At 39.5% G+C, this 16,141-nt stretch overlaps 1 protein-coding gene across 4 annotated transcripts in view; it reads left to right on the top strand.

Moving 5' to 3' along the window:
* pcdh9 (protocadherin 9) overlaps positions 1-16,141 on the top strand; it is a 170,329-nt gene that overhangs the window by 91,720 nt on the left and 62,468 nt on the right. Inside the window, exon 3 of one of the 4 annotated variants that reach the window (XM_086026248.1) lies at positions 5,474-5,542. The exons of the other annotated variants lie outside the window; for them this stretch is intronic. Coding sequence (XP_085882374.1) covers positions 5,474-5,542 — 69 coding nt within the window. The remainder of the gene's footprint in view (positions 1-5,473; positions 5,543-16,141) is intronic. 4 annotated transcript variants of the gene reach the window in all.

The following is a 16,141-nucleotide window of genomic DNA, read 5'->3' as shown; positions in this document are numbered from 1 at the left end:
CGATAAACGGTATGCAATTTTTGAATAAAATGCTCTCAGCTCTCTCAACAAGAAATTAACTTCGATGCTGCGTGTACTGTTTAGTCCTAGTTTTGTGAAACTATCGTGAGCCGAGCAGCTGCAGACAGACTATCCTCTCCTACTATCAATCACAAATCTAATCCAGCAAGTGAGTCAGGGGGCTGGAGTGGAATTTGTGGTGGGAGGCAGAACTTTGTTCTACAACCTTCTGTCTCCCACCAAAGAAGTTTATTTGAGTTGGTTGGAGGGGCGGCTGGTTATGGCAAACTGTAACCGCTCATCTTGTAAATTAAAGAGATGCTACAACACAATAAATATTATACACACTGTAGATGAGAGGTTGATTGACTTCAGATTTTTTTTTTTTTAAGTTGATGCTTAGGTGACAATAGTCAAATCAGTGAGAGACTTTGGTGCAGGCATTGTGGGTGCAGTCCTACTCACTGACGGCGTGAATTTGAGTGTGATTGGTTTTTGGTCTCTATACGTTCCCTGTGAGTAACTGGCAAACCATTCAGAGTGTAGTCCGCCTTTCACCTGAAGTCGGCTGTGATAGGCTCCAACACCCTGCGACCCTAAACAGGATAACCAATGTTGAAAATAAATGGATGGATGGATTACAGTAATATCGCCTTCCCATCAAACCATCTGCTTATTGTATGACTCTTTTAAAATAAATTTACATTTCTAAATCTGAAAATGCACATATGGAAATACTCAAAATGTGCATGCAATGTACTGAAACTGCTAATTGGTTTTAGCAAAGAAATATCAGATACAATATCAAAACATTGTCACATACCATACATGCTAACAGTATGTTGAGGCTAAGGGGAAATGTTCCTAAAAGTTGCAATAAAAGTTGCACAAAGATAGCTTTGAGCAAAGCATTCTGATTTTCATGCCATCAAGCGACAGTCACAGTGGTGTGGTGTGACAGGAGTGACGTATTTCAATTTGTTGTAGGTTTTTTTTTTTTGCCAGTAATGTGTGTTTTCAATACTGAATAGATGATGTAGCAATCTGGAGACCTGAAAGTACATCACCCTTGTGCCTGAGCAGGCTGCACTGAATATGGCTGATGTTCTACCCAGAGGCTGAATGTGGCAATAAAAGCCTTTCAGGCTGACAGGTTGTCAGTACATGTTCACTTACTGACTTGGTGGAATTGCATATCGTTCTGTATTTAATAGACTCCTCCACAAAGTAACATGCTTCCACATCTTCTAAAACCTGACTAAACAACTTTGGAATAAAACTGTTGGCGTAACCACATTATCTACCACCCACACCTCCATCTACACCAAAGCACCATGATATCATTTTCTTCTTCAAGTGTTTCAAACTAATGTGGGAATTAACTCATCTCTTCTTTTTTATATCAACATACCAACACTTATGTACTAGCTTATTTTCTTTGAGGTGATTAATACTTAATATCAGATCAAATTGATGTCAATATCTTCTTGGACTCTCACTGAGAGTGTATTGGTTCATTTGCCTGACTTCCGCACAAGCAGCGTGGGTTCACTTGCAACTCAGTGACTTTCAGTGTGAGAGTGAATGGTTGTTGTTTGCTTGCTATGGTACAAAACTAATAATTTTGATTGATTTGGAGTTTGCATTCAGATCAATTGAAGTTTTGTTCTTTAAATATGCAGTTAAAGGGGAAGCCAACTCCAACATTTTTTTTCAAGAATATATTCTATACAGGCCCACTAGTTGAAACAAGGCATTCTGATTAACAGAGATGAGCATTCCGTCCCAGGGACATTCATCTGTCCCAGACGGACGCCCATTTTGTGGACGACGGCGGATGAGAAGTCTTTTAACTCATTCACTGCCATTGTCTTTTTACAGTCCAGCCATTCAATCCTAGGAACGTATTTATACTTTTTTTCATTTTCATTTTCTGAAAATGTCTGGCAGTGAGTGAGTTAAAAACTATGGACTAAGCAAGGGTGGAAGTGGGTTTTCCTCCGTTCCCTCTATTTGTCCCTAACCGGGTCAAGTACTGACTTACATGTTACGTGTTGTGTTCTTTTAAAAAGCAACACACCTGGTCTCTTCTGCGATACCACAGATCCGCCTTGATTAACTGACTGCACAACATTTCACGTGCGCTCCCTGCAGTAACATATTTCACAGGCATAGTCTGCCCTCTAGTGGTTCCCCACATGTAATTCCATGACTAGGAGTACTAAGAGGTACAAGACCCATCAATTTGATGTAATGTGCTCTCTGCCAGCGCTGATGACGAATTTTGCAATTATTTTATTGTGAAATAATGCAATAAAACTGAAAATTTAGTGCGATATAACGCAAAATGTTGGCAATAAAATGCAATAGTAATGTGTTAAAAAGCAATCTTGTCATTCTCGTCATGTCCGCTGGAGGTCAGGTCAGGTGACCGACTTGCATGCAGTTGGCAGCTACCGTTTTATCCGGACTATAAATCGCTCCGGAGTACAAGTCGCACCAGCCATAAAATGCATAATAAAGAGGGAAAAAACATATAGAAGTCACACTGGAGTATAAGTTGACTTTTGGGAGGAAATTGTGCGCTTAGTACACATCATTTTCACAGAGCTACGACGATACATGTAGCATACAAGAAAGTTACGGTAAGATAACTTTAAACTCACCAACACGATTGTAGATCGCTTAAATAAGTCTTTTATTCATCCCCGACCATGTTGAATGTTTCCAAGTCTCCAAAAGTATTTATGTATTCGGTCGTAATTATGTCTTCCTCTACTCTCTGCTGAGTGTGCTCCTCCTTACGTGTGTGGCTGCGTGATGCAATACCCCAGCCAGAGGCAGGCAACTGCCTGTTTGTGGTTGTTCTTATTCAACCATCGTCTGCAAGTAACTTAGACAATTGTGTGTAATGACATTTATATACGAGCTAAAATTGTGGATGATTTTAGGTTGTTGACTCAACATACTAATCGCTATCGCTAATGCTGATTGCGATAGCTAATCGTTAGCATAGGCTCATTTTGTTCATGTCTATGAAAATACATGTGTACATGTATAATGTAAAATACATGTAATGCATAGATTGATAGTATTTTCTGTTTCTTGTGCAGTTTCACAATCTAAATAGGCAACTTCGCTGCGCACCTGTAGTCAGTGGAGTTTGTTTGTGAATGTTTATCTGTTTGCATAAGCTGGCTTCCTCGACTAGCAAGGCCTGTTAGTTTAACAAAACTTTAGATTTTAACCGTTTAAATTATTCATGCATTTTATTAGCTTTTAGGATGTATCTTATGTTTCTTTATGTTGGTTACAATAACATGTGAAATGATATAGAATTGTCATGGCTTGTTAATGCTGACCTGTATTTATGATATTTTGTCCCCCTCTGCAGGCGCTTTAGCGCTAAAGCACCTGCAGAGGGAGGCAAAACATAAGTCACAAGTCAGCACTAACAATCAATGACAGTAATGTGTTAGTAATTTCACACATAGGTCGCTCCAGAGTATAAATCGCACCCCCGGCCAAACTATGAAAAAAAGTGTGACTTATAGTCCAGAAAATACGGTAAATGCTATCTTGGTTAAACAATCGAAAGCAATTCAATCCACTCACGATACTCTCAGCCAGTAAGTGGATGTGCATAGCAAATTAGCCAGCCAATGAGCATTAAATAATGTTTATGAGTGCACGGACACATTTTTTCCTAATTTTGGGCGTCTGGAGTGCAAGGGTGGGGACTTATAGAAGGTAAGCACTGAAGCGCTTTAAAAGGATGAGGACGGACAGTGTCAGATGATTATTTTTATGAATAAAGATAGAGGGACGAGGACGGAAGAGTACGCATGTCACGGACGGAGTACGGACCGGCAAAAAGGGCTTAGGTGCCCATCTCTGCTGATTAATATTGTGTTTGTGGAATATGAGTTAAGTAGCCGAATACATCTGTTTTTAGCCATTTGAGGGGGCGGCCTCTTTGTCACTTCTGTCAACTGAAAATGAGATCACAGTTGCTCAGGGCTCAGATAACAACCAATCATGGGTCAGATTCAGACAACAGATGAGCCGTGATTGGTCATTACCTGAGCACTGAGCAACTGTGATATAATTTTCAGTCGACAGAAGTGACAAAATGGCCGCCGCCTGAGGTGGCCAAAAAGCGGGTGTATTTTGCTGCATAACTCATGTTACTCATTAGAATGCCATGTTTAAACTAGTGAAGACGCATACAACATTATTCCAAAGATTTTTTCAGGGTTGACTTCCGCTTTAATGTACCGCAAATTAATTGTAGCAGAGTTCCAAAGCATCTACGATACTGCATCCATGTGAAAAGGGCTGTAAAGTCACAGGTGTCTAAATGTTCTGATAGATTGGATCATTTTAGCTAAGATTACGAAAAAACAAACAACTGCAACCAAAATTACCAATTAAAGTTTAACTTTGACTCATATATCAAGTGGTTTTACAACAGGGAATGAAAACAAGTGTTTTCTAAAGACAGGTGTGTTTTGATTATTTCTCTAATTTCCACAAGCTACAATGATCCCATCAGATATAAATTTTTGGAATTGTCATACTGGATTAAGAGCCAGTGCTGCATTCTTTCTGTGTAGATTGAAATAAAGGCCCCACATCCATCTTTGGTCTTAAGTGAAATACATCGTAAATGCACCCATTTCCCCTTGCATCCACTTTCTTTGAAATGATGACAGCTACATCACAGTGAGTCAAAATTGTGAAGCCAATACTTGGCAAGCCAGCAATTTTTTTTTTCTTTCCAAAGAGCAGTGGAAATCTGCGCTCCTACAGACATCAACAAATTCACTTTATTTCCCTCGCTGCTTCTGCTCCCTCTGTTGTTATTCTCTGAAGGTTCTTGTGTGACCCCAACATCCTCAAGGCGGACTTTTTCCCCCTTAATATCAGAATAGCCATTCGGGGATTACTTGCCACTTTTGAATGTTTATTCTTTCCCATTCTGACACAGTTCTAACTAAATGTGACACTTTGGCATTTGTCAGAATCATACTCCATGTAATGCAATTTTTAAGTTAAAACAGAATGTGTATGTGTGGCTGTATGCTGTATATTCTGAGCAAATATTTCATTCTCTAAAGTAGTTGTACTGAATCAATATTCCAGAGTGCAAAGTAAGAAAGCATCAGTGGGAAAGTATGGAAGTCTTTGATCGTCTGGTTAGCTTTGATATGCAGCCTAATGCAGAGTTTACCAACAATGCAGTGGTAATACACATCATCTTCCCACATTGCTCACTGGGGTTCCGTGCTTCCTGGAAGCCAGTGCGGCGAAAACTCCACCTGAAACCATAAAAACCACTGACATCACAAACACATTAAAAGTCTCCTGTAAAATGATCTTGTCACACTCTAGAATCATTCATGTAGAGCGCACTGAATAAATATGGTTATTTGAGTAAAATGTGATCTTTTGATCTTGTTTGCGGTTTCAGCTTTGCAGTTTGCCATCAGCCAGAATGCTTTACAGGACACTCGCAAGGGTAAGGCAAGGGTTCTCAGAGGTGAGCACGGCTCGACTGTTGCCCATTTATCACCACCACAGTGAGGATAGAGGAGACATGCTGTGAATGCAGAGCAGTATTACGGGATGCCAGTCTCTTGATCTTGCCGGTGATAAACATTACACCGGAGGCCAAGTGTGTCTTCCACTGTTATTTAAAGGACTCTAAATCGGAATACCCGCCCTGCGGCCTTTCTTATTATTAATCTTATGTTTGCAAACATGTTTGTGTTTTTAGCAGCTTGATGAATGGACATATATTATTGTTTAGGAGAACAACGGCTTAAATGTAATCAGACCCATTATTATTACATGTCTGCCTTGATTGCTTAATTTGGATTGACAATGTGTTTTAATGTGTTCGTTATTTACTGTCGAAGTCCACATCACTAAAATTTTTTATCAACTGATCTTGGAGTGTATCTCAGTGGATTCCGCAGGTGTTAAATATCTGTAAACACAAGACTTTAATGCAGGACAATGAATCATGCATCATTATGCATGAGTTACATTGGACCTCATCTTTCACAATGTTAGCCAGCAAGTTGCAGACCACAGCAAAGTCTAAAAGCGGGTGGCATCATAAGTTTTAAATACATATACTGCCAGAAAAGGTTGTGCACATTGTTCACTGATGCTGCACTTAACATACTGATTGCAAAGTAAAGCATGATACAAGCCACCACCTAAACTGAGCAAGGGAAACCCAATTCCAGAGTCGTCGTTGATTGGTTTCAGGGCCTAAATATGCTGGAAAGACATTATTATAAATTTATCTTTAGGAAATATGCCTTGTGATTGGTTGTCCATCAGTCCAGAGTGTATTGTGCCTCTCTGCGTTGGATGGATGGATTTACTTGAAATTAAAAAAAATAGTGTGGTAGCAGCTAAACTGTGGCAAGGTTGTAGTTTGGAAAATATCTGTTTTTCCACCCTTAATGTTAATCTGACGTCTCCTTACACATTCAGAACTGTGGTGATTAAAAATAAATTTAGAACAGAAAATACATATCTGCTAAATGCGTTCAGAGAAGAACATGTATAAATAGAAGCCTAATGTCAAAATGCTAGCAGATGGTTATTGTATTGTGTAGTGTGAGTGGTCAGAACGTCTCAGATCAGTTGTTTCCTCTTTCACTGTCAACAACAAACAAACGCTGTTGCAGCTTTTAGTCATTAATCAAGTCAGAGTTACTTGGATCAAAATGAATCCACAAGCTAATTTATGAATTCTCAGCATCCAATTTTGGAGGTGGGGGTTGGACAAAACATTAACAACATAGTCAGCCCATTGTGGAAAGGGCTACATGCAGTTCCATAAGCATTCTTTATAAAATGTTATTCTCTCATCCACCCACCTTTACTTTCCCTGCTTTCTGTGCATTTGATGGAAAGAAAAGTCTTCGATGTGAAGACAAGTCACAGAGGAAAGTGTCCTGTTTTTTCACCTGCTAACCAATAAAATATAACTACTTCCTTCCATCAGAAACATCAGATGCACAGCAAAGACCCTAATCACAGTGCCACCTTCCCTGAGATTGTACATGCTTGCCGTTGCATCCGTCAACTCCTGAACAATCTTTCTTCAGTTTTGTTCCCTTTCCTGGTCATTATATTTTAAGCTTTTAGTGATGCTGAGCTCATTTGGTTTCCACTTAGTTGCTCCCATCCTCCTGTCCACACATCCTAGTAATGGGCTTTTATTACACACACAAAAAGGCTGAACTTGACATCGTCTGTACCTTGCGCTGTCAGTGGTTGTTGGCAGGCTGACAGACAGCCAAGAAAGACAAAAGCGTTGAACCCTCTCTGGCTAATTACTTCATAAAATAAAATGGATATACTTAAAAAAAAAAACTGCCTTTTTTAAATCAAAACCCCCTGAAGGTATGAGGGTAGACATGCTTTTCAACACCTGGCTGGTGATCTTGGCTATGCTGTGAACTCTATACTATTTGAATGGTCATATTAACTGACACATTACTACCGCTAAGCTTTCTTCCTCCCTAAAATATGTACTGTAATTTTCCCAAAACAAACAAAAAAAAAAGAAAACATTCAAATCGATTACCAAATCAAATTGTTTACCAGTACCTAGGGTTGTAAAAAAGGTGTACTTTCGTTCCAATATGATATTTAATGTCTCATGTTACAACTGTACAGTTTAATGTTGTGGTTTAGACATAATTCCCCCATGGAACTACGGCCCAATTGGTATCTTCCACACGTGTGTTTTTGTCATAGATATGAAGGCTATATACACGCTAGCGCGCTGAAGCAGCTAGCTAACAACTGCCTACGTGGCGGCCATGTTGGGGAGGTCGACATTCCTGTCAAAGACAATGCATGAACATTGAAATTAAGTTATAACTATGCTCATTTTTCTAATGCTTTCATGAGGTTTTACTTTTTGTCAGCACCAAAGCACATGCTCTCAATATATCACATTAGAAAATAGGTTGGTTTTCTTGGTGTCCACTCACATGAAATGTGCTGGCCATTTTCACCCTTCTAGCTTAGTGTCGCTGTAGGCACGCAGTTCAAAATGGGCATGTGATATCTACCTATTAATACCTGTGAATGTTCACAGCCAAAGCTGTTAGCAATGCAATGAACCTCTCTTCACACGAAAAAATATGCGTCTGAGCTCGAGAAATCCTGATCTATCAAATTGCTATGCAGATAATTGTTGAGCAGCAAATTGGGGGTGCGCATAATACATGAGTACAAAGACAGCTTTTTAAGGGCGATTTTGGTGGACATTTAATATTTGAGTGCATGTTATTCTCAAGAAGTTATGGCATGAGATTATAATGGAATGCTAAAAATAGGGTGGGGGACAATTATATTACAAATGCTTGTAAAAGCAGGATGCAGGTTTGTAACATTCAGTTCAGTGAAATGATTAAAAGGGCAAAACAAATAAATGTAAGTCAGATGACCCTGAAAAAGCTGCCAGAGTGGTACAGGCCGGATACCTGAGCCATTTTTTGCAAAGAATGAATGAATTATTTTTTCCTCCATATATTCAACACACATAAACACATCACAGCATGCCTCGCTTGGGGGAGGCGACACTCCTGCAGAGGGAGTGTGTAGTGGCATAGAATTACCATGAATAATTAAAAGGCTGGTCTGAGCATTCTGGTAGCTCTTTGATTGACTCTGAAAGCCCCAGGAAGAAATTGGCAGATGAGAGCAAAACTGCAAAATAGCCAGCTCTTTGCTCTCAGTTCCTTGCCCAAGATTTGCTGGGCTAAAACCTTGAATCAGCAGTGTGTTATAATGCCCCTTTTTGTGTCTGCCTGCCCCAGAGTGGGATTCAAATATAAAAGGTGAGACGAAAAAAAAAAACATCAATCCAGCACTTCTGGAATGTGAGATGACTGGGGTTTCCAGGTTTAACATATATTTGGTGACATTGGAGGGCCTGTGAGCTTTTGATGTGATATTTCCTTGCACATACCATACTTTTTTTTTTTCAGTGACTTCTAGTCCTGGTTATCACAAACGGATATTTTACAGCTTTGAGAATTGTTTGTCTGAATTCACTTCTGGGGAGAATGACCCATTGGGTGACAGAGAAATCTGCTGAGTGCACGGGAAGGAGAGGTCAATGGGGAGTGGGGCTTGGCAACAGCCCCTCACCTTTCCCACAACGTCCGGATGCGGGCGGCATCCCATTACTCATCCATATCAATTTGCCAAGTCAGCATCGGTGACCTTACATATGTGACATGAAGGCCAATGAGAAGAAATGAAACTTGCTGGTGACTCATTTTGGTCAACTACAAGTCCAGCCAGTAATCTACAAATTGCAGTTGTTGGTGTCAATTGCAGTGGACCCCCCACATGCTCTGGTTTTGGCATTCACTTATTTTTTCCCAATATTTCTTTATTTATTTATGTATTTTCTGTATTTTTTGTTGTTTTTGAAGATGGGGGCGGGGGGTTGTTGCAACCTAGGTGCCATCAAAACAGGTTAGTGGGCGTATATCTAGTATTTGGGGCACGAAAAGCATTCTGCTCCAGTAGCCAAGCTAACATGTGACAGTACCGGGTAAAGTAATTATTTGTTGTTGATTTAGTTGCATCCTCATCCACTAGTTGGTTGAAATTGTATTTGAGTTGTGATATTTTCGAATAAATCTGAAATTAAAAACATTGTGCTCTGTATAAGTTTGCTCATACCATGCTATGCATAAACCTCTTTTTTTTCCAATACAGTCCAGCATTCCTGCCAACATAACATTTGCTGGCATTGGGCGGAGTCCTCGTCACTCCAAAATCATCACTTTTCAGGCCACAAACAAACGTTGGCTGATGATGAATTAGGCGATGAATTATAAGATTGATGGGATCTTCAAAATTGAGGCTGAATCATAATTTTTGTGTGATCTCATCTGTTGAGAGGTCAAACTTCCTCAGCTTGTAAAAGATTCAAGATCTTGGATGATGTGCCGACCTGCGATTGGAGTTTACTTTCCAGTGGTCTTTCAACAGTCCGTGAACGTTTGGAGTCAGTATATTTTTCCTAAGGTACTGGTTGCCTTTGAAAGATGTATGTGCTAAAACTTGAAACTTGTTTTTCTGAAAACTAGGAATTTCAACCTGGCAGCATGAAAAATGCTCTAACTCAGTCGATCTTTGAGGATCCTCCACATGTATTATACTGTACACCAAAGGGAATTAGGTGTAGAATATATGAACATCTCAATTTGCACGTTTTGACCCATGATATCATTTAGCCACAGCCAGTCACAAATACTTGTGAAACACTCTTATAAACACTAGTGGCACGCACTTATACACTAAGGTGAATTTCTTGCTTTCATACATGCACTATGAAAACACTCATATCCAAACTACAAAAACACTAATAACTACTAAAACAAAGTATTGAAACACTATCATATACACTAGTGATATTTTTAAATGTTTGATAGCCAGACAGAAAGACACACATGCACACACACGCGCACGCACACACACACACAACACACGCGCACACACACGTCACTCAACACAAAGACTCTGCTTTGTGCAAATCACCACGAAGGAAATGTCAGGTAGCTTTCCTAGCCTAACCTGAATTTGCCGTTTGATGCCCCTTTGTGCGCTCTGAGGAAAACTAAGGGTTTTCAAGGAAAACATCCTCTAAGAATGATGGGTTAAAGGCACTCACAAAGGTTTTCACTATTAGACTGCTGTGAAAAGAGGGCCATTAATATGATTGACACCCTTCAGTATGTTATACAGTATTTTCTTTTAATCATAGTAACATGCCACCATTTACTTTCCAGGAATTAGTTCAATGCAATGTAGAGGCGGATTACAGCTAAGGCGCATTAATGGAATAAATGAATATTTATGGAAGAAATAAATTAGTAAAAGGCTTTATAGCAGAACCGATCAAGGGTGTGCCTCATATTTCATACTCTGTCAAAAAATACAATGGTTAATTTATTGTATTCAGGTTTTTTCATTCGGGAACATTTGGTATGGTGCAAAGACTAAGCCACGGCAAAGGAAACTAGCTCGCCCTCTTGCCTTGCAGTCTGTAAACAAATACTGGCTAGTAGATGTCTTGGCTAACAATAGGATTTGAGACAGGTTTTGGTGATAATCAAAACAGCAATCACAAATGTATGAATTCCAGCGAGTTGTGATTCCAATTAGTCCGTTTTATGCACCAGAGAAGTTGCGTTGGAGAGATGCAGACTCAGTAGGGATTGCTCAAACTGGCGTCGTTATGGCATTATTATGAATCCCACCGAATTCTTGGCAGGACGTGCCTCACTGCAATTTGATTGGCTGCTGCGTAGCTGGAGTACAGGATATGCTGTCTCCTGCCTAAAACTCGAGTGGACTTGATAAAACGCCGCAATTATGCGCACCGCCATCTTGGCTGGAATTACTGCGACTGTACACTGCTTCATCTCGTTTGTAAAAGAGAAAAAAATGTCACATGAGATTGTTCGTGGTTGTGCAACCACAATATAGCAGTTGTTTACTTTTTTGCTTCTATTCTCAAATATATGTTTCTTCAATTGAGTTGTCCAAAAAGTTTCAAAATGATTTATCTTGGGCTCATTTTTTTTTTTTTTAATCACAAAAACCTGGACTTTGAATAGGAGTGTGTGTACTTTTTATATCCAAGGTAAGTAGGTAGGTAGGTAGAGATATAAACCCTATTTATAGCAATGCCTACTCCCTACTTGTGCTACAGTGCCCTTAAGGAGCTATGTGATGGTATTGCACAAGACAGACCTGGCCTATCTTACAGGAAACTTCTATTTATCAAAATTCATGTCACACAGCCTTTTCACTTCTGCAATGACACGATAAAACAAGTATGAATGTTTGGCTCTGGAACTATTGTCATACTGAGAATTGCCATCAAAAGACTTCATTGTCTGCCACTTTGTCATGATGGAATTGCACCACCAGTAAGTTTTCTCTAAAGCACTAAGGGCAAGCATCATTTTACATGAACTGACAACAGTTTACACACACATATCCTGCTGCAGCTCTATCATGCGTCCCTTCACTGTAAAAATAAATAGATAAAATAAAAATAAGTCATCAACATTTTGAGCGTGATCAGAATGTCTAATTGTAATAGCTGGTGTTTCAATTTCAAAATAATGTTTTTATTTTTTAAATAATTTATTACATTGTAGTTACTTCTGAACAGCAGGTAATATTTTTGTGAGTATTATTTTATTTGTGTAACCTTCTGTCCCCCTGTCATCCCTAAAGCAATCATATGTGATTTGAACACAACTTGCTCTCTGTAAGCAGGGTCAACATGTTTAACGTCAATCCAAGTTATATCCAGATTTTATACAGATTGTGCATTTGTAACACAGTTTTATTTGGTTTTAATCCCATTTGATATATTTATATAATGTCTGTCAAATCCCGGCAGAGAGAGCAGTTTATAGTTTACAGTATTGTGCTTATGCAGGATCGTATTATTCCTCCCTTTTATCCATTAGGAGATTGCATCTGAAAATGGCATTTATCTGCCGCAATATCAAACTGTGCATATTATTTCTTTTATTAATGGTTTTCCTAGTCTCTTAAGTGTGAAACAACAAGAAAACCGAGTATACCCTTCATCTAATTTTGGATCAGAATAATCAAATTAAATAAATTAAACAGCCATGGCATCAACAATAACTGGGCACCGTACCCTTTTGTAGCCATTACATTTAGAATCCCATGTCCCATTGCTCTCTGTTACATTGTTAATCAGACTGACAGATTGAGTGAACAACAAAAGCTAGAACGACTGATAAAATGCAGGTGTGAAAAGCCCCCATAAATCACCGTCAATCATATGTTACTCTTCAGCCAGTAGTCAGTCGGCACCATGCAACAAGCGTGAATGCAGTAGATGACCAACAATTTTCTACCCCTTTCTATATTACCCATGACCACTAAAAAGCCTCTGGCAAAATATACCTTGAAAGTAGCTTTGCCGAGAATGGCAAATGTGTGTGTGTGTTTGAGAGAGAGAACAGTGTGATGGGAAAAGAAAAGAAGAGAGAGAGACAAGGAAAGAAAGGTAGCTAGGCAGGCAAAGTAATGGTTCTGTTTATGGATTGGGGCTATTTTGTACATCAAAGTACACAAAGAAATGAGAAAGAAGAGGAAGTAGGGGGCCCTGCTGCAGGCCATTTGGTTGTCATTGTTTCTTTGAGGTCATGTGGGAGTGCATACTCCACGTTTTAATTCTTTTTTTGTTGTCCCTCCTCTGTTTTCCATTTCTCTGCAGTAAAAATCAAGCAGTACTGCTTAAAGTGTTGTTGACATGAGCCTGTAACATGCACATTGAGCTTCTCTTTGTTGTTTCCATGGATGAAAAACTCGAAGATTGCTCTATGTCCTGCCTCTCTCCTTTTCTTTTAAAACGCTATGCACGACCCAGCCATCTAAGCCTTTCATAATCATTTTAAAGTAGTCAGTCTTAATCGCGTCATCCCTCCCCTTAATCTCATCATACCTGTTCTTTTAATCTCCTCAGAGAAATGGTCTGTCTGGATATATACAGAGGTTTGCTCAAAGTAATTGGAAAAGATACTGTATAAGCTCGAAATGTGCATGTTATATATTGTTTTGAGTCAGATATTTCTTTTCAGTGTTGTGCACTAATTTTCTAACGTTCTGTGTAAAGTCTTTGAGCCAATGCACCTAAAGCCCATATCCCACTGAGCGGCAAAGGTTTGCGAGAGTTTGCGAAGGTAGTGAATGGTGAGTTACTTTAGATCTAAATCCGAACTGAAGATCGTATCTGCTTTTTCTGTTTTTCTTGGAAAAAAAATGCAGACCTGTAGGTGGCACAATTTTAGATCGAGGCAAAAATGAAAGGTTAAACAAAAAATCAGAGGCTTAAAACAGTACATCAAAAGAGCAATGCAATGACAACAAAGCATTTTTTACAACATAATATATTTTAACAATGGAAAGCTGTCTGGTCTGATGCAGTGTGTTTCTCAACAGACATGCTTTATATTTTGATTGGTTTAAAAAGTGCTTTTTCCTTTGCAAGGACAAAATTTAATCAACTCAATGAAAATCCGAATGTCTTTATTTTGAGAACGACAGTTGCAAGCTAATCAAAAGTATAAAAAAAATGTCACTTGCCCTTCCTTGACACTGTCTGGAATGTCCTTCGTGTCTCCTTGCATGCAGTGCCATATGTGTGAGAGCCTGTCCAAAGAGATTTGACAAGGACCCTGCAAGGAGAAGGAAATAAAACGCAAAGAGATGAGGCAAACATTAATCTTGTTAAGTTAAACGCCGACCCCCGCCTCCTTGTGCAGCACTCGCACTCGCTCTGCTCTTCTCCCCAGTTGCCTACCCAGATAATATGCAGCGTTCACGGTGAAAAATCAGCTAATTTCAGACCACAACTTAGTCTGACACAAAGGTTGTTAGGGGGCTGCTGAGCTCTGTACTCTGCCATTAGATGGCCCCGCCATGCATTGTCTCTGATTCACTCTCTGCCGCGATTCCTGTGAGTTTTTGATACACACCCAAACGTACACATGCACACGTTCAATCTTCTGTCTCCATCGAGTGCCCTTACACATGCATTTATCTCCGTCCTTCATCCTTGCTCTTTCCATGACCTTGAAATGTATGATTGATGGTGGTCTTTGGTTTAAGTGAGATTTAAGTTTTAGATTGACATTGATGGACCATATTGATTATACAGTGCAAGAGAGACGCAGTGGCTGAAAGACAAACATACAGTCATACAAATTACAGAGGAAAGAAAAGAGAGAGAAAAAAAAGGAAAAATGAAATCCACTGTGGCTGATGTGTAGTTGGACAATGTTTCCCCCTTGTGGTGCTGGCAAGCAGGTAGGATTTGACCTGTATTTGTTGTCTGTCTTAAATCCAAACAGAGCATCTGAGATTGCTGAAAGCTGGCACAGTTTTCCCTGGCTGAATAATGATTTTTAAAAGAAGGTTGAGGAAACTGAATGCCTGTTGAATTTCAATCTCTGTTGGTCTCCCTGTACTGTGTATTTTACAACATTCTTGCTTTTCATTCCCAACAAAGCTCCAATCATCTTCCTTGAGGAGAACACCAGTGTCACTCCTGTAATTCTTAATATTTGTAAGTAAGAGATCTCAGGTTTTTATATGCAGCCACACATACCCACCTTTGTAAACTAACACCAGTGCATGTTGTAGATTTGTGCAAAACCACATTGGAAGTGAATTGGTTGAGTTCACACACTTGCTGGGAAGTAAGCACATTTTTTGAATATTGAATTATCCAACTGGGAAATCTTATCTGCCATCACCGCAGATGTTGCACATTACACAGCATACGAGAAAATGGCCTTTTAACCTTAACTTACATGGCTATCCCTTGCTTTTAAGTTTTCAGTGGCAGAGCCAGCTGCATCCACCGACTAATAAGATTATACTTGATTGAGCAGTGAAAAGCCCACATCTCTGTCATATCCGGGCCGACTTCCCTTTTACAGCGCATCATCTGGGTCGCCCTTCCTCTTGCGGACAACAGAGGTCAGCCCTCTAATGCTGACCACTGCTTTTGAGTGGTACATGAGTGAAAGAGATAGACATACCATAATATGAAGAGAGACACAGCTGGTAATGCTGTTACAGAGCAGTACTTGTTGTATATCCCAAAGATCGATATTTATCAAAGGATAGAAAAAGCTGAGAGATCTTTCGAAATGTCGTTAAAAAGCTTCCACCAACCAGGAAATCACTAAGGACGTATTGAACACTTGCAGTCCTAACAGTCAACATATTTTCTTTACACTTTGACTAGACATTGTTAGATATTTTTTGCATATTTTTGCGTTGATATTTAAGATAGAATGTCTTCATAATTTTATGATGCATGTGATTCATACATCATCTTGAGCCACCACTTGTTAAAGTGCGTGTGTAAACCTTCGGAACTGGACAGCAGGCAGAAGGGAGACACATTGCAAGCTCCCTATCCTGTCACTTGGCAGTTGCAGATCAAGTGTGCATTTGTGTTCGTCAATGTGTATGTGCGCGCGAGCATGTAGCTTCAACCAAATGTCCGAGCATATGGTCACCC

The sequence above is a fragment of the Filicampus tigris genome, chromosome 3 (assembly GCF_054856515.1).
Source record: "Filicampus tigris isolate MCC_2025a chromosome 3, RoL_Ftig_1.0, whole genome shotgun sequence".
Classification (NCBI taxonomy): domain Eukaryota; kingdom Metazoa; phylum Chordata; class Actinopteri; order Syngnathiformes; family Syngnathidae; genus Filicampus; species Filicampus tigris.
This window is presented reverse-complemented; position numbering and strand designations above follow the sequence as displayed.